Raw genomic sequence first — 23554 nt, 5'->3', positions numbered from 1 at the left:
TATGTCTCCACGCACACAGCACATGCAGCCTATTGCAAATGAGTTGAGGCTCAAAACCACTATTTTTTACCAATGTTGCAAACTACAGAGAAAAAACACAGACACACACACACAGACATGCACAACAGAAGAAACACACTCAACCTTTATTTTGCAGAGCTCGACTGTAATTAAAGACACCAACTTCCCCAACTCTCTCACTGCGGATCCCATGCTCTGTTTAATGGCCCTTCTATAAACGGCCCTCTAAAACCATACCGATCAACCCCACATCTGGCCTCAGGAATGCGCCTTGATTACGTGCTGGGCTTCTCTCTCCGCCACATGCGACGAGAGTACACCACGATGGGTTTCATAATGTACGTAATTTGCCTTGATGCGCCGCCTCCACCTAGACACAAAGTTCCACACGACGTTCCTGCTCTCAGTCTGGATCGCACCAGGGTCCATTTCCCACAGCCTGCTTCCCTCTCTCTCTCTCTCTCTCTCTCTCTCTCTCTCTCTCTCTCTCTCTCTCTCTCTCTCTCTCTCTCTCTCTCTCTCTCTCTCTCTCTCTCTCTCTCTCTCTCTCTCTCTCTCTCTCTCTCTCTCTCTCTCTCTCTCTCTATATATATCTCTATCGATCTCCCTGTGCAACTCTCTCTGCCTCTCTCTGTTGAGTTCATGATTAACGGTGCATCGGTCAAACTGCAACCCTAACTCTAAACCTCCTCTTACTCTGGTCTCTACTTCCCATTTAGAAACTGACTTCTGGAGCAGAACTGCAGTCCTGTAGCATTTTTTATGGTGCCTGCACTAACTAAGGTGCCAACACAAAAAGCACACACACGCACTCACACTCACAAGAGCGACAGGGGCCCCAAGGTGAGAAACAGCCACTTCCTCACTAACCAATAGCATGTGGAGTACGGGCCGCCTCTGCCCTGTTTTAGAGGCACTTCTAGACCCTGGCATTCTGGCACTGAGTGAATGGACATTATTATGGTCAGAGTACACATGTACATACGCACACACACACACACACACACACACACACACACACACACACACACACACACACACACACACACACACACACACACACACACACACACACAGAAATGCATGGACACATGGTCACGCACACATGTGCATGCACACGCATGCACACATGCACACGCACACATACACACACATGTACACGCACGTAAAAAAGAATAAACACACACACCCTGCATGGGATGATCTTATTAAGGAGACCATTTAATATTGAAATGATAATTATACAAAAGCAGTTTGCCAATAAGCTAATGCAGCACTAGTCAAGGTAGAGGAGAGGAAGATTTGATGAACTGAATAGTTTGAACCTCGCTTCCATGGCAACGAGCCCCTTGCCTTTGTTTTCACAAAGAGGACTGAGCGAGATGAAGAAATTAAGCGACACTTAAGAGAAGTTCAGGTGTCTGCAGATATGAAATATGAAAGTCCAAAAAAAGTATCTTGGTCATATTTTTGCCAGGTTTATAATGGCAAAGAGAAACAAATATTTGCTAAATCCGAGGGTTGTGGTGAATCGAATGTATTGATGTGTTTGGGACACCACCTGTGGTCACCTGTTGCCTGGACTAATGAGATTGTCAAAGTAAACATGAAATTAAATGTTAACAGAGAAAGAATGTCCTGCTATCTCTGAATTTGCTAGTTACAAATGGTGATAGTGTGAGTTCAGAGGACGTCACTACTCTATTCATCTTTGTACCTCAACTACCAGACTACAATAAGAACGCAGGAGTGCCAGACATGAGGAACAATGCACATGCAGTCATCAACACTTATTCTGTTTATTTGGATCACAGAGAAGGAATCCACCTCAGCATTAACACCACTCAAACCTCACAAGCTATGATCACTCTTTAGTTTTCTCTTTATTTTGAGCAAGGGAAATAAGAGGACAAAGTGTGTCTTGTTACTTGTGGCGAGTTCATTTAATTGCTTAGGTTTTCTCAAATGACACACTTTGAGCCCACTATGTTTTATGCACTGCGCGCCTGACCAGGAAGCCTCGCATGTGAGGATGGCTGATTAAATAACTATTTACTGCTCAGGTGTGTCTCCTCAGCACCTCACAGCCAAACACTTACCACAAAGTTTGAGACAACTGTCTCACTGGGATCTTGCATATACAGCTATCCTCAAAACAACCTGCAGTGTGGTCCACAAAGCTTCAAGTCTTTGGCAGATCCACCGATCAACTCCAATACTTTTGAGCACAAACCTCAATATGTCAACAACGACAGCTCAAGTAGTTCGCTATACCAAGGCAGAGTGCATGAGGGTCTGAACCGGCCCATAGCTGAAGTGACCTTTTTTTGGACCTTTTGTAAACAGGACAAGCTGGCTGTTTAAGTCAAGCATTGGAGCCGAAATAATGATTTCTTATAAGTAATTGAGCTACATTAAAGACAAGCTAGTGGAAGGGTAATGAGGAATGGGGAAAGAGGAAGGAAAGGAACAAAATATAGAACTGATTGTAATCTCTCAGACTTCTTTCAGAAATTACATTATTGATGATGTCCCTATATATATAATGTATAGGCTAGTTGCACCAGATCTAATTCATTTGCTAAAAACATGAAGCAGATTTTGGTTGAAGTGCCAGAAGCCTTCACTTCACAATAAATAGATAACTGGCCACAACACTAGGCAAGGTACTTTTGAAATGTCATCTGAAGTGGGCACAAGCTACAGTACCCATTCAATAATCTCCCAAGATATGGTTCTGCTGTGGTTTGCACGATTTAACCAATGGTTAAATTATCCAACCAACAGTCAACTGAACACAAACACCAAGGCCAAGGCCCACAGAGAGACCCAGATGTGAGGACGTCAAGAGTAGTAGGATCGGCCGACAGAACAGAACAACTCACCCAAGATCAAGTGTTCAGTCGGCCTGGGAGAGAGCGAGAGCGAGTGAAGAGAGTCGTCTGAAGGGGAAACCCACATGTGATGTCGCTGTGTGTTGAGCCACAGCGAAGTGACTCAGCCCAGAATCGGATTGCTAACATCTTAAGGAGGCCCCTCCCTCCAACACACACACACGCACACTCACACACACACACACACACACAGACACAAACGCATCCACAGAAACACACACACAAAGACATCCTCTTTTAGAACGATTTCATAAGCAAGCCAACAGGACATCACAGACCTCTGCCCCCCCGCTCCAGTACGGCCCTCACTGCATATGCTCCACACACAAACACACAGGCACGCACACACAGGCATTAATTCTGCCTCTGCAGAATGTGTTTTCTTAGACCGCGTGAGACAGAGAAGTAGTGTCCTGTCCTTCAAAGCTATTCAAAAGAACCAGCCCCAGGTAGAGCTGATTAAGGATGGCCACATCCTGTGAATGTCTGTTCAGGGATCCCAGCGATGCATTCCACCTGGCTAAGAAAAGGAACCATTCACTACACGATGCAATGACGATGGGACAAAGCAGGGGAGGGGAGGAGAGGGGAGGATTCTGTTGGTGTGTATGTATGACCTATGATGTGATCTACTTCCCGCTTGCTGTGGGTCTTGCTGGGGAAGTGCATATATATATATATATATATATATATATATATATATATATATAGGGACACATGACATGTTCAGTGTAAATAAACTTTAACAACACAGAGGACCAGTGTTGCTCTGGGAAGCAGTGGGCTGCTCTGCAGACCGACTCCAGCGGGCTTCAAGGAGCGAAGGATCAAATGAATAGCGGTGAAATACAGTGGTGGTTATCTAAAGCAAGGGACTATAGCCTTTTGGGACAAATGTACCTCCACTCACTAAATTTATGCTCTGCGCACAACCATGAGGTTGATGACGCCCGCTTCTCGCTGTGTTTCTCAGGGCGGAGTTACTGCTGAGGCAAACGCCATTTTGCTTTACTTTTCACCTTTTTTCTACTAAGAGGAGTCTGTACGTATGTATAACTGGTACTGCTATCTAACTATTCACAGAGGAGTCTCTGAACGTGTGTATAACTGGTACTGTTATCTAACTATTCACAGAGGAGCCTCTGAACGTGTGTATAACTGGTACTGTTATCATACTATACTAAGAGGAGTCTCTGTATGTATGTATGTATGTATGTCTGTCTTTTGATTATTTCACTGAGCCGATGGGTTTTGTTTAGACTCATCGCTCGTTGAGTGGGCACCTATAAGACCCAGAGGAAGAGCGAACAAGCACTACTTAAAGTCTGCCGCCCGCAAAATACATTTTTTAATGTCTTTCCTGTTTGGCGCTCAGTGAACAAACACCATTACAGGGATCTAATTATCTCCACTTCTAACACAAATATGAGGCCAGAGCTTGGCTAGTCTGCTCTTTTTTTGCACAAACGTGTTCCATCAAAGCATTTCTTCACACCCGTCTCTAAGCAAACTTTCAACAGAAAAGAAAGGTTAATAAATGCAGTTAAAAAAAAAGACAGCAGTATATAAACAACTGTTCATGAGAAATTGTACTGTACAGCATTAGACCTTTTACAGAAGTCTGTTTGAGGAACTGTGGGGTAAGAGTCCCGATGTTCTGTTTCTAAATGAATTCATAATGCTGCCTACACATCAGCTTTCATATCTGCCTAATGTAGAAGCAAATCAAACACAGAAAACAACCAATGATAAAAAACGTTATCCTTATATAGTACAGTGAATGTGCACAATAGAACAAATAAAAAAATACCACACAGAAACATGCACATGCATTAACACATTCTCTCGCTTACTCTTTCTCCAGCTCCCTCTCTCTTGACAGGTCTAAACAAACAGGTCAATCTGGCTAGCACATTCTGCTCGTCATCCCACAGCTGTCTGGTATCACCCCTGATTACGTGGGGTGATACGCATCAACCTAATTAATCACTTTAGTCATGCTCCAGAGAGATTATGAAATTCCATTTGTACTATTATTGTGGAGCATTAGAAGCTGGTACCAAAACAAAATAACCATCAAGGTGCGGATATTCAGACTGACTGGAACATTTCTTGGAAAAATAACTGAATGCTATTCCAATTAGCATACTAGCAGGTGTTAGGCAAAGGTCTTGGTGCAACTGCAGGCTATTGCTATTGCTATTGCTATAGACTACCTGGAGAAACTCACATCTCTTCTAAATCTGAAAGATACAGAGAGGAAGGACACAGAGAAAGGGGAGAGAGGTGTCTGTACTGAATGCTATTTTTATTAGCCTTTTAGCAGGTTCTGGGTAAGGGAGTCAGTGCAACTGCAAACTGCATGAATCAGGAAGTCACATTTTACTGAGAAACTGCAGGAGGGCATGACCTTTGAAAGTAACTTTTGAATTCGGAAGAACGGGCACAAAGTGCAACGTTGATCTCTTCCTCATTTGGTTGAATCAACAAAGCATAACTGATGTTCTATAGGTTAGAGTCAAACAACGCTTTTGTAATTATTCAGTGTTGGAAAGTGACCGAGAAAGACTGGCACAGGCACACAAACACACACACACGCAAAGTACATGTTTTTCCACAAAGCCTGCACGATAATGCTGCCATTGCAGGTACGTGTGCATCTGCACATGGATTAGTGTGAATGTGAGTGAGGTCGCAGCATAGGGAGGAGGGCAGACTGTCAAGGAAGAAGGAGGAGGAAGCCTGTGTTTCTGTTGCCCCCTCCCCACCAGACTTTCTTCAGATTAACCCTGCCTCATCCCCTAATCCAAAAGCAGAGAGCAGATTATAACCCCTACATGCCCACCGTTACGGAGCAACCCTAAACCCTAACCTTAACACTACAGTAGTACTGCACAGTATTTTTGAATTTTGGGACATTAATATGTAAACGATATACTGTAGACTCAGCACGTAGTACTATTTCCATCCGTCCTGTGTGACACTGAGTGTACTGATGCTAAAGTTGTTTTATCTCAACCTTCCCCCCACATTACCATCACTGCTGAGAGCGGTAGAATCCTGTCTTCGCATTCTCAAACAAAAAATGCCAAATACATTTACCTATAAACAATTTAGCATAAGGCACTGCTATAATGCCAGACAGTGCTCTGAACTATTTTCATTAAACCTAGACTTTCTTATTTATAAAATACCCTTTTCTCATATGGAGTGTATATAATAGGTATGTACTATATATTATAACAGCCCTATCTCAGAAAAGTGTCTTCAACAATTACACCATTCATGTTTGTAGGTGTCGAAGCTAGTCCAAGCTATTTGAGTCCGATTGTTCTGCTATTTCTTTTTTTGTATGCGCTTACTTGCTACAGCTATGGGACCTGCTTAACACTTTCAAAGCAGGATTTTTCTGTTTGTAGCTGTTTCTACTATTTTCCATTCCATTACAGATATCTGAAAAGGAAATATTTACAAGTAATAATAAAATAATACTGACTAGAACAAAGTATTTGTGATCATAGGATTACTGAAATCAGTAATAATTATTCTCAGTCATTCAAAAAGATGTGGTGATGTATGTACTTTTAAAATGTCAAACTTTTACTTGAATGTGTACACAGGAACAGGAACAGTTGTATGCATGGTATAATTCTATAAATATAGAACTGGCTTTATACCACAGATTTATCTCTGCTTCAGTAGCAAGATGTAAATGACCTTCACCGAGTTGTCTTTTCCTCCCTCTCTCTTTCTATGTATCATATTTACCCTTGGCATCCAACTGAATCCAAATGACTCAGTTGTACTAATTCTGCACAACTAACCATATTAAAACCGCATGGCAAAAGACATGAAATTGCAAAGCGATGCCCGTAGAAGTTTAGAATAGCGAACATGTAAAGCGAAGAAGCATCCCCTTCTTAGGACACATGGAAGCTGGCTTGTGGCAGAACCACCGCCCACTCAACTCAAGAGGCACGAAGGGGTGTCTGGTAGGAACTGGAACACGTAGCACAAGCTTTAATTGTCTTTGCTAAATGTGTGTGTGTGGATGCGTGGCAGTCTGTATGTGTGTGTGTGTGTGTGTGTGTGTGCGTGCATGCGTGCCTGTGTGTGTGTGTGTGTGTGTGTGTGTGTGTGTGTGTGTGTGTGTGTGTGTGTGTGTGTGTGTGTGTGTTCTTTACCTCTGGTGTGTTCGAGCTTCACTGCGACGCAGTGCTCCTCAATGTGGCCGGTCTGACAGCTGGCCTTTCCTCTCCTCTCTGCAAGCAAACACACCACACAGGTGTGTTAACCCCCTCACACTATTCTTTTATATCACAGCATTTTTCAATACTTGATCTTGATCACAACACTCTAAAAGTGGATCCCATCGTCATTCATTGTGCTTCGATTGTGATACACCTCTGCCTTTTCACAGGTCAACATCAACACGCTGCCAATCCAACATTCAAAACAACCAAAGAGCTGTTGACCACACCACAACACAACAACAATATGCTCAAAGGACCACGGAAGAATCCTTTGATTTCAGCTCATTAGTGTTATCGGAAAATAGAATACTTTCTTTTAAACATCATTTTATATCACACAGAGAGGAACAAGCTGCACTAGCACAGAGGAACGACCAATAAAGTAATGTGGTGAAACAAAAACAGAGAGATGAATTAGAATGAGTGATAAAAATAAAATAGATGGATGACGAGAGATAAAGAGACCACTGGAAATAGATAAATAAATACCTCCCTGCCCCCGGTGCAGGAAACCCTGATGGCAAGTAGAAGGAAGATGAAAGATAGAGAGAGAAAGAGGGAGAGAGAGAGAGAGAGAGAGAGAGAGAGAGAGAGATAGAGAGAGAGAGAGGGAGAGAGAGAGAGAGAGAGAGAGAGAGAGACAGTGAGACAGTGAGAGACCGAAGGAGGGTTAAAGCAAGAGAAAGTGAGAGAGAGAGGGGGATAGAGCGACACAGCAAGCGAAAGAGAGAAAAAAAGAGAGAGAGAGGATATAATTTAAGAGTGTAGATAAGGAGCGTCCCCTGGGGAGTGTAATGAGGGGAGGAAGAAGGAGGGCATCATCCACAGAGCGCCACAAGTCTCCAAACACAGACATTTAATATGCACATAAAAGATGAAGGAGAAGACGCAAGGCAAGTGAAAACAATAATGAGCCCACACGTGAGTAATTCACTCAGTAGTCTGGAATACACACACACTCTCTCGCTCTCTCTCTCTCTCTCTCAAACACACCACATACACACCTACACAATCACACTCATACAAAAACACACAGGCGTACATGCGCGCACACACAAACACGCACACATACCCACACGCACCCACACACACGTCTCCCTATCTGTTATGGTATGTAGAGCATGCTAGCAGTCGCTCACCTGGAGATGGGCTTGATAACCTAGAAAATCTTCAGAGCTTCGGGGAAAACACACTAACACAACATGACCATGCCATCAACATCATCCAAAGTCCTATGTGGGATTTTGTGTGCATGTGTTATATGTCTGTGTGTGTGTGTGTGTGTCTGTGTGTGTGTGTGTGTGTGTGTGTGTGTGTGTGTGTGTGTGTGTGTGTGTGTGTGTGTGTGTGTGTGTGTGTGTGTGTGTGAGAGAGTTTGAAAGGGTGAAAGAGAGTGTCTGGTAGGAGGGTATTATATCCTGGCTTGGGGGATTAAAGCACAGCTTTCTACACCCACCATCTGGGCCCCTCATGACCACATACACACACGCACACAAGCACACACACACACACACACACACACACACACACACACTCGTACACACAAGTCCGTCATGTTAGTCTGTGACTAACATGACGCCCACTCCAGAACCCCCCTGCAGGTCATGTGACCCATTAAGTCATGAACCTATTGTCTCCTCACATGGCGCGTGTGGCATGGAGCAACTATAGGTCCAAACGCACACAAATGCAAACACACAGACACACACGCTCAACGGCTGCTGGAATATGGAATCAAATATTGTGGTAATTGATGTACTGTATGTTTACCGTAAGGGTTGAATGTGTGCAGTAGGTATGTTTCTATGCGTGTGTGTCAGTGTGTATGTTTGGATACTAGCGTAATGAGTTTAGGAGGATAAACTTTCCAGGTTCATCAATTCAGAAATGTGTAGGACATGTTTTTTTCAGTAAACAGCATTCACAATTGAACAAGTCTGTTAGTGTAGCTGTTGGAGTAGTATTGTTAAGCACAGGACAATACCACTTTAAAGCACCAACCATATTACTTCATGTGGTTTTGGTGCCCCTGTGTGCCTTTCCCTCAGTGATCACTTGTGAAGAGACTATAAACTTGGGTAGAAGCTTTGTTTCCTGTTGTGCTACAGATATATTCCTCACCATTACAGACACCTTTTTAAAGGTTGCAGTTTTTGTTCGCTATCAATGGCCAAAAAAGCACTTCCAGCACCTTCAGCATCATGATCGGTCGAAACAAAATAAAGTGAAACTCTTTGTGTATCCACATCTCAGTGTTCCATAAGGCTTAAGATATCTAAAAACTGAAGAGTGAGACTAGAGAAGGGTGATCTAAAGACTGAAGAGTGAGAGTAGAAAAGGGTGATCTAAAGACTGAAGAGTGAGAGTAGAGAAGGGTGATCTAAAGACTGAAGAGTGAGAGTAGAGAAGGGTGATCTAAAGGCTGAAGAGTGAGAGTAGAGAAGGGTGATGTAAAGGCTGAAGAGTGAGACTACAGAATCGTGATCTAAACTTAAGTACCCATGTCATTCCTCAGAGCATGAATAGGTTTGTTTACATAACACAAGGTAATGGTACCTCTCCTCGGAAGACCACATTGAGCATTGCCGTTCCCATCGCAGCCGGCTTCATCCGGTTCTACTGGGTCCTATTAAAATGTCGGTGTCTCTAAATGAGCCGCCCCCCCCCCCCATCATAAAGGAGTCTATTGAATGTTCCCTCTCCATGTCCAGAGGCTGTGTTTTGTTTAACTGCCTTAGGTTAAGAGCCAGAGATAGAGGAACACGACCCGGTTAAATATTAACTGATTAACCTGGTTAAGCCACATCCAGAAGGAAAGTTTTATTAATGATAATCAACGTCATTTTGTATCAGCTGACTTTCCCTGCCTCAAAAACACAAATACCAAGTATATATATATATATTATATTCACAGGGTCCAGCTTACATTTACTATATATTTTATACGAGCAGAATCTCCGTTGCTTTACAGAGCTATTGAGCCCATTATTGAGACGTACAGTAAATTAAACAGAACTACCAAATATGAAACGTTCTTTCGATCACTCTCGGTCCTACCTCCACTTTTATTATTAAGTCCTATGAGTATAAGTGTGTGTGTGTGTGTGTGTGTGTGTGTGTGTGTGTTCCCTCCTCATCGCCTTTATTGGTCAATATCACATCAGCAATATCGAAAAAAACACGTTATCAACTGACATCGATCCCAGCAGCCCTCCTTCCTCCTAAAGGTAAAGCAGGGGATCCTAGTGTGAATACTACTGAAAAAAGACGTTACCTGACAGAAACGTCTTCCTGGAGAAGGCAGGTCTGGTCCGCGCCACAGCGCCGTGTGTGCGGTGCCTCTTCATCCAGGAAGCCATGCACTCTCTCCCACTCACGCTGGCACCCCCGTTCTCTCTCATGGGCAGTCTGATGTGATGACTCTACCACACTGTGTTGTTCTCTCTCTTTTGTGTTCCTAACCAAAGCATCACCTTTCTGGCTCCGCCCACTGCCTCAATGCACCACACTAACGGGTTCCACAGGAAACCAAAGTTCAGCAGGGGGGGGGTGGGAAGAGGAAGAGAGAGAGAGAGAGAGAGAGGAAGAGAGAGTGAGAGAGAGAGAGAGAGAGAGAGAGAGACAGAGAGAGAGAGAGAGCGAGAGAGAGAGAGAGAGAGAGAGAGAGAGAGAGAGAGAGAGAGAGAGAGAGAGAGAGAGAGAGAAGCTCTATGGACCAGACAGAGTGTGAGTGCGAGCGGTAAAGGAGTGGTGAGGTTTATGTGTCGGAGGTGTGATAATGTAATAAAGAGGTGGTCAAATCTGAACCAATCAGCTGGTCCTTATTCCAAGGAATGAATCAGCATCTGTTTTCACGTATGAACTCCGGACACTCTACATTGAATCAGGTCCGGACACTGTCCAGAGAATCAAGCGTGTTTGTGTGAGCGCGCGTGTGTGTGTGTGTGCGGGTCTCTCTCTCTCAGTGTGTTATGTGTGTTTTGATATACCATTGAGGCAGACCAGATGAGACTCTCTTTGCCAATCCTCTTGTTCTTCCTTAATGGCCAATTACTGAAAGAGTTACGGTTAGCTGTCACAAACATAATGGAGGAAAAATTAAAAGAGCCAGTGAACCTTTTAAAGGCGGCCCGAGCGAGCAGATGAGGACCAGCAGATGGCTGAGTCCTGACTCAGTGATAGATGCTCTTTGTCTGTCGCACCCGAGCCCGGCTCATAAGGCAAGATAAGATGAATAAACAATCTACTAGATGATAAATCAGGGTACAGAAGTATTAATACGAATGAATGAGAGACACGCGTTTAAATAAAACACCATGTGAAAAATCGTTTGAGTGTTTCACTGTGACATCTGTGATGCTAGGTGATCCCCTGCAGGTCCTGGCTTGCAGCGCGTCGTCCCAGCACGCCTGTATAAACTCTGAGCCCAATCTCCCCGCACCCCGCTGGCCCGTGAGTAATGGCACCAGGGCCCCACTCCTGCCCAGCCAACTCCACACACAGCCACACACCCTGACCCCTGCCTTGACCTCCACACACATAAACACACACATGCACGCACACACACAAACACACACTCTCAAGCATGCACACAAGCACACGCAATCGCACACACACACACACGCACACACACACACGCACACACCTACACACACACCCACACACACACACACACACACACACACACACACATAAACACACACACACATCTCATACCAATCACAAATAGAGTCAGACGTATTGGAATGCCGGGGGTAAAGGGTGCAAAGAACAGGAAACAATAGAAGGGAAACAGAGGTAGAAGTTGTGCTCTGCTCATTCGGTCATGCAGCATCCCGTCACTGATGCCCTAAGGAGCGAGTGGGACATTTCTTAACTGGGTTGAAAAAGGTTCTTTAAAGTAGGAAGAGAATGAGCATGGTGACAGAGAGACAGCGGGATAAAGAGAGATAGTGAGAGCAAGAGTGAGAGCGAGAGTGAGAGTGAGAGAGAGACAGAGACAGAGACAGAGAGACGGAGGGAGACAGAGGGAGCCAGAGAGAGACAGATAGACAGAGATAATTACGGTCCATGCAGGAGTGTGATGGAAACAGTACTCAGTCTGGACTGAACTAATCAATAGGTGGAATAGAGAGAGTATGCGATAACATCGACGGGTCATTCTCTGTCTCTCCCTATCTGTCCTTTGACGCGCTGCCATTCACCAGTCCTCCACTATTTTGTCTTCCTGGTCTAATCAATCCCCACCCCCGCCCTCTCTCCCCTCCTCCTCCCTCGGCGACTTGGTCGTCCCAGTGGCAGCCAACAGCAGCCTCACAGGTGCTGGAATGGAGTCGTCCAGATCTGGCAATCAATAAAGAAGCTACACCTTCAGCCTGTTGTTTGCATAACCACGCCACCTGGTAGGGCCCAGATCCGAGCGAGTTTACATCATGGGTGGAGGATATCTGAGTCACTCCCTCTCGTAATTTATAAATAACATAGAAATTGATTTGTCTAAGAGTTCAAACAGTGGATCTGTGTTTCGGTGTGTTTGAATGAGTGTGGGATTTCACATAGAGTCACTTGTATGGAATACAGAGCAAGACACTGTAAACACAAGCTGCATTCCCATTGTTGAGTTCTGGCCTAGTCCGTTCACAGACCCCATGGGGATATCTTACTTTGTGTTCTCTGCTGTTTGTTTACACTCTGCATGGCACACTGGGAAGGGCGCAACCTTTTACTAAAATTAGAACATGCCCATATTTGGAAGCACTATCGGTCTTCCAAATATGGAAGACCGATATTCGGTCTACATTTTTGTTCGGATGTGAATAGCATTACAATAGCAGGGATGAGGTATGAGGAGCTGGCCTTTTGAATAAACAAACAGATATCATTTAGCAATACATGTAAAGATTATGTAGTCTTGAAAGAATTCCTGAAGGAGCATAAAGAGTCATGTTGTTGGGGCTCACAGAGCGGCCGCTGACTAGTCAGTCACAGAGGTTCCTCATCAACAATGGCAGCCGGACGGGGCCCATGCATTATGGAGGAGCGGGATGAATGCTTGCTTGCATCACAAGCGAATCCAACAGCGGGCAACGAGAGAAAACATGCGGCTCAAGGGGAGTCATTGTGTTTCCCAGTGAATGTGTTTGTGTGTGTGTGTGTCTGTGTGTGTGTGTGTGTGAACTGACATTGTGGAAGGAGGAATGTGAGCATGCAGAATCCTTAAGCCAAGGCTGGGAAAGAGAGAGAGAGAGAGAGAGAGAGAGAGAGAGAGAGTAAGACTGTGTGAACTTCTTTATTTTGTCCTTCCTGTTTCTTCTTTAGTAACGAGAAAGGTTTCCACAAGTTCCAAATATAGCAGGAGACAAACACACAAACATACACACACTCTCACGCACACACACACACACACACACACACACACACACACACACACACACACTAGAAGTAATCTCAGGGGGACAGCCTGTCTATCCCTATATGTGACTCAGTGGAACCCACACCTACAGGGCCGCAGACAAAGAGTTTGGTAGTGAGTCTGGGTGGGTCTGTGTGCAATGATGGAAGTTTACAGGCTGTGTTAATCATTAGTTACATTTTGTTATGTTCTAATTCCCCAGTTCTCTTTTCCCCTTAGCTTCCTCTGTTCAGAAGCGGTTGTCTCCTCCTCACGCCATCCCTGCTTACTAGTGACACAGGGACCCCCTCCTCCCCTAAGGGACAGGCTCCCCTCCCCCCCTCACAACACAACCCGCTAGCCTCTAGGCTCTGAGAGACGCTCACAGATGCAAGATGCTAATAAAGTCGCACAAAAATATATTTTGATTGTGGTGGCCATTTTATCAGAGTCAAAAAATCGATAGCAAAATGTGTGTTTGTGTGTGTGGGTTTGTGTGTGTGTGTGTGTGTGTGTATGTTTATTTGTGGGGTGTAGTTAAGACAATCTTCAATCTGTAAATAATAAATCATTACGTCTGAATGTAATTAACTGAAGTAATGTGTCTGTTTCTAATACATAACACTGTTCCAGTAAGTTTGTTGCTGTTAAAGAAATCTGTTTCCAAAAAAAAAAAAAAAAGCCCCAAACCCACAAAAGCTAATTCACTTAAGAGGCATATGAGAATAAGTGCAAAACAAGCCCACAGATCCCAGCAAGACACTAATATATGATCACAGGTTGTGGATAAATATGAGCAGAAGATCTGCTTATGCAGCCAGAACAACAGCCAGTTCTGGAAGCTACAGGGTTAAGCTGGAGGAATTATATGTCTGCGGACAAAGTTGCAGATCTTAACTGCAGAGATAGCCAAAGAACAATCTCAATTCAACCTTTAGAGACCTGAAAATATAATTTCTTCACCAGCCTTGCAGAATGTCTAAAAAATGTGCTGCTTTCATGAGGTTTAGTGATGGCTAGCCACAGCAAGCACATAATAACTCGTACACCTGCATGAATATACCAAACCACAAACGCAGACACACAAGCAGTCATCTCGCTGTCTGTATGTGTGGACAAGTGCATCTTTGCGTGTGTGTGTGTGTGTGTGTGTGTGTGTGTGTGTGTGTGTGTGTGTGTGTGTGTGTGTGTGTGTGTGTGCGGCTATATTTGAAGTTTGTGAGATAGCCACTGGCTAGAAAGCTCTGTCATCAATGCCTGGGAACAGATTAATACCCTCCTGCAGCTGGAGCAGCTACTAGACACACAACACACACACACACACACACACACACACATAAACACATGCAAAACCACGCATGCACACATGCACCCACACACAAACATACTCGCACACACACATGCATAGACACAAATACAAACACAGCCTAACACACACATCCCGGCACAGACACTCACACGCAAACACACACCAACGCAAACATAGGCAAGCACACACACACACACACACACACACACACACACACACACACACACACACACACACACACACACACACACATACACCAATCCACACAAAGTCAAACACACGCATGCACACACACACACCAAGCAACATGCAGGCAAACACACACATGCACTCTCACATACACACACACAGACATACATACAGACACACACACACAGACATACAGACACACACACAAACACTATTAAATCCGTGAAGATGAACCTGGATTGTGATGTTGTTGTGTTGTTGGTTCCGCCCTTTGTTACACCATATTCCCTGTTGTGGGTCCGTTAGATCCCAAGATGAGAATCCCAAACGGTAACTGGAGGTTCTCTGGGGTGGGGGAGAAAAACCCAGGCTGCCCAAGGGACGCATAGTGATCAGCCTCAGTCTGCATTATGCACCCGGTGTGAACCGAGGGCTGAGCTGCGGAAAACCCACGCTAAGATACGTCTACAGACAGGAACATAGAATCACAAACCTGGCTGAGATCTGATGCTTCACTGATGCTCGTATGTCCAGAGTCCAAAGGAGGGATTCATATCCAATGAATGGCTCTCCAGATGGATGCGTTTCCTCGTGTGTGTCTCTCTCCCGCCCCTGTTTCCCCGGCTCCAGCCCTCACTAACCAGCAGGTCCAGGCTTGCATTCAACTGCCGTCTCTCTGCTTCCCTTGCATCCTCCCTTCCCTCCCTCTCTCTCTGCACTCTCTCTCTCTCTCTCTCTCTCTTTCTCTCTCTTTCTCTCTCTCTCTCTCTCCCTCAAACACCCACACACACAGCGCGTCCCAGTCAGACAGACTGGTTGGTCCCTTCCTTGCCCAATCCGCTGTGGACTCCTCTTTGTTTTTTCTCACGCTCTCCTGCTACGTATCCTCAGTGTCTCCATGCCGGCGGTCCGTTGCGCTCCATGTGCTTCCATTCTGCGGCGTCAGGAACACAGAACCACCTTCCCTGGGAGGGGCGCATGCAGCCAGGGAACCAACAAACTCAACACCCTAAATCCCTTAAGGCGTCACCCGGTGTCTCTCTCCTCTCCCTCTTGCTCCCTCTCTATCTCGCCCCTCTCTCTCTCTCTCTCTCTCTCTCTTTGTGATGTGTGTGTAAGCCGCGTGGACAATCGGCCCTATTGTGTGGGTCAGAGGGGAGGTCCACCGGAAGAGGAGTGTGTGTTTGGGGGGGGGGGGGCAATGGGTCGTTCTCATCTGCTGCAACCCCCTCCCTAGTCACCACAGACGGATATGTAGGTGCTGACTCCCGCATAAAACAAGCCCCCCCTCCTCCTCCCACCGTAGGGGAGAGGGGGTGCAAGGGCTGATGACATGATGGCAAGAACAGATTGAGAGGCAACAAGAGAGAGAGAGAGGGGAGAGAGAGAGGATCTGCAGACTCATACTGTGAGGGAGATGGGTAGGAAACCAACCTACCGTGAAGGCTGCGTGGCTTTCTAGGCAGAGGTCTGATGTTTTTTCAGGTCTCAGCTAACACTACTGTGTGTGGGAGAGAGAGAGAGGGAGAGAGAGAGCGAGAGAGAGAGAGAGAGAGAGAGCGAGAGAGTGAGAGAGAGAGAGAGAGAGAGAGGGAGGGAACGAGAGAGACATTTTTGGATGTCAAATCCCGATCGCCACTCGTTTATAACAGAGTGGAGGTCGTGTTTCAGAGCTCACACGACTAGGAAGTGTTGTCAACACGTATTGTGAAAAACACCTGTAGACCAGTGTCAGTGATAAAGTCAGAGAGACGGAGAGAGAGAATGAGAGAGAGAGAGAGAGAGAGAGAGAGAGAGAGAGAGAAAGACAGAGAGAGAGAGAGAAAGAATGAGAGGGTGTGGGGGGATATTCTTACATTGTCACATTTAATTAACCCATCTCACACGTGGTGTGAATGCATGCGCACACATACAAAGCATAAATAGATCAGTAATATGTACTGCACATGCTCACACTCTGGCACACACACCAGTACAAGTAGGAACACAGTCTGGGAGCAGCATTGGGGTGTCTACGCCCTCCGGGCTCTGTTGATGTCTGGTGACAAACAACTCCAGCAGCTTCCAAAGCGCTGACCTTGTCACCACGTTTTATCCGTGACATGTCATCTGTCATTTCCAATGCTCGTCTGGAACCATGCGGCTTGGAAGGTATCCATTGTCGTGTATCCTATTGATAACATCATAGAAGTGTTATAATCTCCATAACTTCATCACTCCTTCATTTAATAAGCCCTTTGTATATAAATTAGCTTGCACCAAAAGACAGCTCTCTTCCTCTCCTCCAATTGTAACTCATTTGTATTGTAAATTGTAAATCTGTAGCTCAACACTGGTCAATAATGTTTCAGAACTACAGGACAGCATGACACCACACACACACACACACACAGAAGCATGCGCTCACACAACAACACAAACATGCACGTATGCACACACAAACATAAACACACACACACACACACACACACACACACACACATACACACTCACACACACACAGCAGCACTACCTCTATGCAGACATATCATCGCGCACATTTCCGAACACACGTGCATGATTGAGCAATGAACAATCAGAAGACTCAGAATACAGTGAATTCTAGGACCAATCAACATAAATCGCACAACTACCCCAAACCAGCCAACTGACTGTAAACAACTTTCAGATGAAAGTCCAGCAATCATTTTACTATTTAAAATTTAAATTTTAATAGGTGGCATCCCTTCAGAATGCGCCCCCCGCAATTATCGACTATCATCAGTCATCTGACCCTTGTTGCCATGGCAACACTAATCAGGGGCATTCCCTTTTCGGACAGTGATTGATGAATTTCTGTGTAATAGAAACAGCTGCATGCGAACACCACTGCCATGAGGCAATGCATGCATGTAAAAAAAACCTAAAATGACAAACACACACACATACAGACACACACGCCCACACACACAAACACAGGTAGGCTGTAGTACGAGGGATGAGTTAAAACACTTGCTAGGTGCGTTTGTTGCTGGGTGGTGGAGCTCTGCAGTGTCGCTTCACAGGCCCAGATCAATCTATTGTCACATGCTGCGACTCTCAGCTTGAATCCCCCTGGATGGGTCCCGCCTCAGACTGACACACGCATACACACACACACACACACACACAACCCCCCCCCCCCCCACACACACACACACACAAACACACACACACACACACACAGACACATGCTGACATAGACACTTTCGGAAACCTGCAAGGATGCTCACATTAATACACAAACTAACAGACACACGCAGGCACATACACACACACTAACACACATGTTCATATGCACACACACATACACACACACAAACACACATGCTTATACACCCACAAAGACACTTACACAACACACACACACACACACACACACACACACACACACACACACACACACACACACACACACACACACACACACCATGTGTTTCCCTTCTGCCAGCATCCAGATAAATGTCACGGTGATTATTATACTGGTTTTATTGGTATTGATTGAGAATACCTTGTGTGCTACCCATCATCATGCTAGTTGCTGGCCACAATCAGCAAATCCCATTTGGTACTACACTTACGGAAACACACACAAACACACGCATACACACACACAGAAACATACACAAACACACACACACACACACACTGAAACACACACACACACACACACACAAACACACACACACACACACACACACATCCTTTATTTCCACCCACCATCCACAGCTGTCAACTCCCCCTCCTGTCTCATGTACCCTCTTAGAGATTGAGGAGGAGGAAGAGGAGAAGGAGGAGGAGGGAGAGAAGAGGGAGGGGGGAGGGGCAGGGGGAGGGGAAAGGGGGAGGGGGAGGGACAGGGAGAGGGGTATCCATCTGGAAAGTACCTCTTCAACGTGGGCGGGTCGTCGTAGCACGCATGTGCGAAACTGCGACACATATGCAACCACGCGACACATAAACAGACAGGGTTATGCACAGGAGCGTCTCCGCCTCTGTCACGGCCCACGGCGTGTTCTTGCGGGCTGATCCTGCCATGTTCAATAATCACAGTGAAACTAACTCACAAACACACACACACACACACACACACAAACACACATGCATGCATACAGACACAGCCACATTCCAGCTCTCGGTTTTAACTGCTACCTTTTAGAAGGGGTCAATGACCCTCACACATCTGCATCTTAAAGGAGAGAGAGAAAGAGGGAGAAAGTGTGTCACCATGAAGGTTACAATATAGGTTCACAGAGGGAGCAGAGAGTCGGACCGGGACCCGGCTAGGGTTAAAGCTCATGTCCGGAGCCCTGGCGGACCCAGGCCAGCCGGGCCACACAGGCCACGCGCTGTCATCAACCATCAGACACAATCAATGGGCTGCTCTTCCCATGACAGACTGGGGCAGCTGGGCTTGCTTAGAACAGAACGCTCAGTTTGTGTTCAGACGGGATCGATGAGACCATCAGGTTACAGAGTGATTACAAGACCCCACACATGGGGGACTTCCTAAGCTAAAGTGAGAGACCCCAAACCAGAGGAGGAGTCCTCTTCTGCTGTGAACTCTGTTTGAGTAGGGGCTAACCGCTCCTTTGTGTGGATAGGATTGCAGTGTTGATTGCATATTTTTTGTTTTTATTTAAAACCAATTCCATTTAGAACCACACCCATAATATGGGTTCATCCAAACCAGTTAATTATTAAAGGGTTAATACTAAGGACTAATGTCTGCTGGCAGATTCATATGTGACTGATTGGGTGTGATAGAGGAATCTTGCTTATTCAGCTTCAGGTATCGAGGAAAAGTTCAGTATTGGTGTGGTTCCAGAGCTCAGTTGACTGCCCCCTAGAGAAGCTTTGCGGTACCGCTCTGGATTATCCAGACAACCTTTGAATGCAGTTGGGGGAGTGAATTCCCCCCCCTGTAGAATCCCACATCAAGGTCAAACATAACCCCTAGGATTATTGTTTACAGCATCCCCTGAGAAACCACCATAGCAAATAAAGATGAAGGACATGCAGGTGCTTGTTAGGGTGTGTGTATGAGCAGTGTTGTGTGCATGTGTGTGTGTGTGTGTGTGTGTGAGTTTGGTTGTGTGTGGTAGTGTGCGGTAGTGTGTGTGTGTGTATGTGTGTATATGACTGTGTGCTTGGTGATTGGGGTTTCATTCGTTTTGCTGTCAGCTAACAGGATTGACAATTACACCTATCCTCTATTGTCCATCTCCGCGTGATTCACAGCCATCGTCATTTACCGTCATTGAGAAAACATTAATAGAAACACATAACACATAGGCCTAGCTGTACAGGAACTGCAGATGATTTGTGTGTGCACGTGTGTGCGTGCCAGGCGTGTATACAGGACCCTTCCTGTATTCAAACAATGAGTGTGTGTGTGGTAGTGCTGGGATGGGGTGGTCCTCTGCTGCTGTTCCCAGCATTTTCCTTCCTGGCTGAGAGAATGAATACCAACTGCTTTCCCTCAATTAGCCTCCCTTTAATACTATGGAATACCAGGAAAACAGAGAACTAGAGAGAGCGAGAGGCAGAGAGAGAGCGAGAGAGAGAGTGACAGAGTGAGAGTGAGAGAGACACAGAAAGAGAGAGAGAGAAAGACAAAGAGAAAGAGAGAGAGAGAGTGAGAGAGAGAGAGAGAGAGAGATAGAGAGAGAGCGAGAGAGAGAGCGAGAGAGAGAGTGACAGAGTGAGAGTGAGAGAGACACAGAAAGAGAGAGAGAGAAAGAGAGAGAGCGAGAGCGAAAGAGAGAGAGAGAGAGAGAGAGAGCGAGAGAGCGAGATAGGGCTAGAGAGAGCGGCATTACTGTTGCTTTATATATTTCAACGGACACAAACACACCCACACACATACACACACACATGGTTTGGGTAATGGGGAAGTTGCCAAGGCTTCAAGTGGTGATCTGAGGGGCTAAGGGAGGACATGTTTCCCAGGACCCTGAGAACAAGTCCTTCTTTTTTCCCAGGCTGTTGGCTCTAGAGGCTCTCAATGCTCCATCTTTCCGTTACTCTCTGCAACCAATGCTCTCTCCCCCACGTGGCAATACTTTACTACATTAATGCTACTTTTTTTTTTTAAACCAACTTCATACTTATTCAATGCTATCTCAGTTATCGATTATCAGTCAAACGGATAAGCAGGTTACATTTTCAGTTCAATTGTTGGTTGTGAGTCACATTTAATGGCAGCATTTGAATATGGTTAAAGGATATGGTATAATAAATTATTCAATAACCAATTTATTTTGGCAAAGCTACTGTTGGCTCAATGGATCAAACAGTCTGTTAGGGTAACTGTACTCAATGTGTTGTGTGGGGTAGTGTTGTGTTAAGCTAAGCTTTCGTTTCAACGTTAAACAAACAAGAAGGACGCAAACATGCCCACTTTAATCTGGGGGGACATACCGTCTCCAAATCATTTAGAAACTTGAAACCATGCCAGGCTTCAAACCACCATGTCCAGGGATGCAGTCAGATGGGAACAGTGGAAAATAAAGCAAGGAGCAGGCCCCTTGGGAAGGGGCCAGAAATAACATTTAGAAAATAGAGCCCAATATCTAGTTAAAAATAAGAGATTAACCAAATGCAGATCTCCCAGGACATCAGAGGCCAAGAGCCAAGGGAAAGTGCTCAGGAAATGTTCTACTAATACCTTGTTAGTGCAAAGACCAGGAAGGACCATGGAATGGAGCCATTTGTGAATATACGTCAAAGGTTAGATTGTAGAAATCGGAACAAAAGCTGCCTCGCTATACATTGTGTAGTTTATGGAAAGCTAGGGTATACAATTGCTGGCAAAGGCCATAATACTTAACACCTAAATCTATTCATACCACAAATACTTAAAACACAATATCACATAATAAAAAGCCTACATATAAGTATTCTTTATAATACATGTAATCCTTGAATCTGCAAGCATCTGACATCTGTTGAGAGGCAACATTTGAGCATGTAACGAAATGCCAAGCACTTCAGTTCTTACCATAACAGCACAGCATCCCAACCATTGCGTTTCTACCTCTACGCCTCCAAAACCAGTACTTTCGGCGCCGTTTCATCATCAAAAATCCCTTGCCAATGCAAGTCCAGTGTAAAAAGTCGATGTAATAGTCCAGTGTAAATCACGGTAGTAAAAAAAAAAAAAAAAAAGACAACAAAAAAGATTGCACTCTAAGCTCAACACACACAGTACGCCAACCCCTTCCTCAGTGTGGATCATCCCGCCGTATGCCTCAGGTGGTCCGGCCTGTCCCATGCCACGGGCCCCTGAAGCGAGGATCACTTACCCAGAGCAACGCGCCTCGAACGGGCCCGCCGGTACCCGCTGGCCAGGCAGTCCATCCTGCTCTCCTATAGGCACGGGGCCAGGCGCCGCACAATAGGCTAGGGTCCGGTCAGGGGCAGAGTCAGAGAGAGAACGAGAGAGATGGGGAGATAACAGGTCGACTAATGGGGATCCAGCCAGAAGTGAATGCACCACTTTCTATCCGTTACCGCATCCAGCGGTTGCCACAGTCGCACTTCCTGTACAGGAAGAGCAGCCCTGAAATACACCTCCTTCGCCACTCTCTTCAGACGCGCTCTCTCTTTGTCCTGGACCCCCGCACACTCTCTCTCTACTTTGTCCTGGACCCCTGTGCGCTCTGTCTAGCGCGCTGATGAGGCCCTCCAGCTTTAGGTGAGTCACTAGATCAGTGAGACCACTCCTCTACCACCCTCTGAGGTTGCCTGCTGCGAAAAACCAGTCCCAGTACCACCATCACCACGTCCCTATTCGCTTGAGCTGCTTCTACAGCCCGAATACCACCAGAGGAAGAATACCTTTCGAGACGGACGGGTAAGGAGCTGCGGTCCACTCCAATGTAACTCAGCTATCGACCAGGACCGGCTCTGTTGGAGTCCAGTCCGGACAGGGTGACTCCACTCCACGTCAATGTCACCAGTTGCAGTCTTCAGACACAAACATTGCTCGGGGTTAGCTAAGGGCTAGCGTACTGAAGCTGGAGTGACCAGATGGAGGAACAATGTGAGCCCGGGACAGGAAGCAGCACGCCGCGCTCAGGAAGCACCACAGAGCTGATTGGAAAGAACAACAGGGCCCAGCATGTGCTCACTGAGGGCCCCCACGTCCCCACTGAGGGCCCATGTGTGCTCACTAAGGGCCCCCATGTCCCCACTGAGGGCCCCCACGTCCCCACTGAGGGCCCCCATGTCCTCACTAAGGGCCCCCATGTCCCAACTGAGGGCCCCCGTGTGCTCACTGAGGGCCCCCACGTCCCCACTGAGGGCCCCCATGTCCTCACTAAGGGCCCCCATGTCCCCACTGAGGGCCCCCACGTCCCCACTGAGGGCCCCCATGTCCCCGCTGAGGGCCCCCACGTCCCCACTGAGGGCCCCCATGTCCTCACTAAGGGCCCCCATGTCCTCACTAAGGGCCCCCATGTCCCCACTGAGGGCC

The 23554-nt window shown here is 46.1% G+C and overlaps 1 protein-coding gene across 6 annotated transcripts in view; it reads right to left on the bottom strand.

Moving 5' to 3' along the window:
• fgd4a (FYVE, RhoGEF and PH domain containing 4a) overlaps positions 1-23554 on the bottom strand; it is a 43515-nt gene that overhangs the window by 15165 nt on the left and 4796 nt on the right. Inside the window, exons 1-2 of one of the 6 annotated variants that reach the window (XM_079742740.1) lie at positions 15551-15679; positions 7100-7177 (exon numbers count right to left, since the gene is read on the bottom strand). The exons of 1 other annotated variant lie outside the window; for it this stretch is intronic. Coding sequence is in view for 4 of the 5 variants with exons in the window: in XM_079742735.1 (XP_079598861.1) it covers positions 7100-7177; positions 10443-10569 (205 nt within the window). In the remaining variant the exon portion in view is untranslated. Of the gene's footprint in view, positions 1-2906; positions 2996-7099; positions 7178-10442; positions 10576-15550; positions 15680-23554 lie in introns of those variants that run through there. 4 more of the 6 variants (XM_079742735.1, XM_079742736.1, XM_079742738.1 and 1 more) reach the window with 4 other exon arrangements.

The sequence above is a fragment of the Pollachius pollachius genome (genome assembly GCF_949987615.1).
Source record: "Pollachius pollachius genome assembly, chromosome: 9".
Taxonomy (NCBI): Eukaryota; Metazoa; Chordata; class Actinopteri; order Gadiformes; family Gadidae; genus Pollachius; species Pollachius pollachius.
Note: the sequence above shows the minus strand (reverse complement) of the source record. Positions and strands in the feature narration are given on the sequence as shown.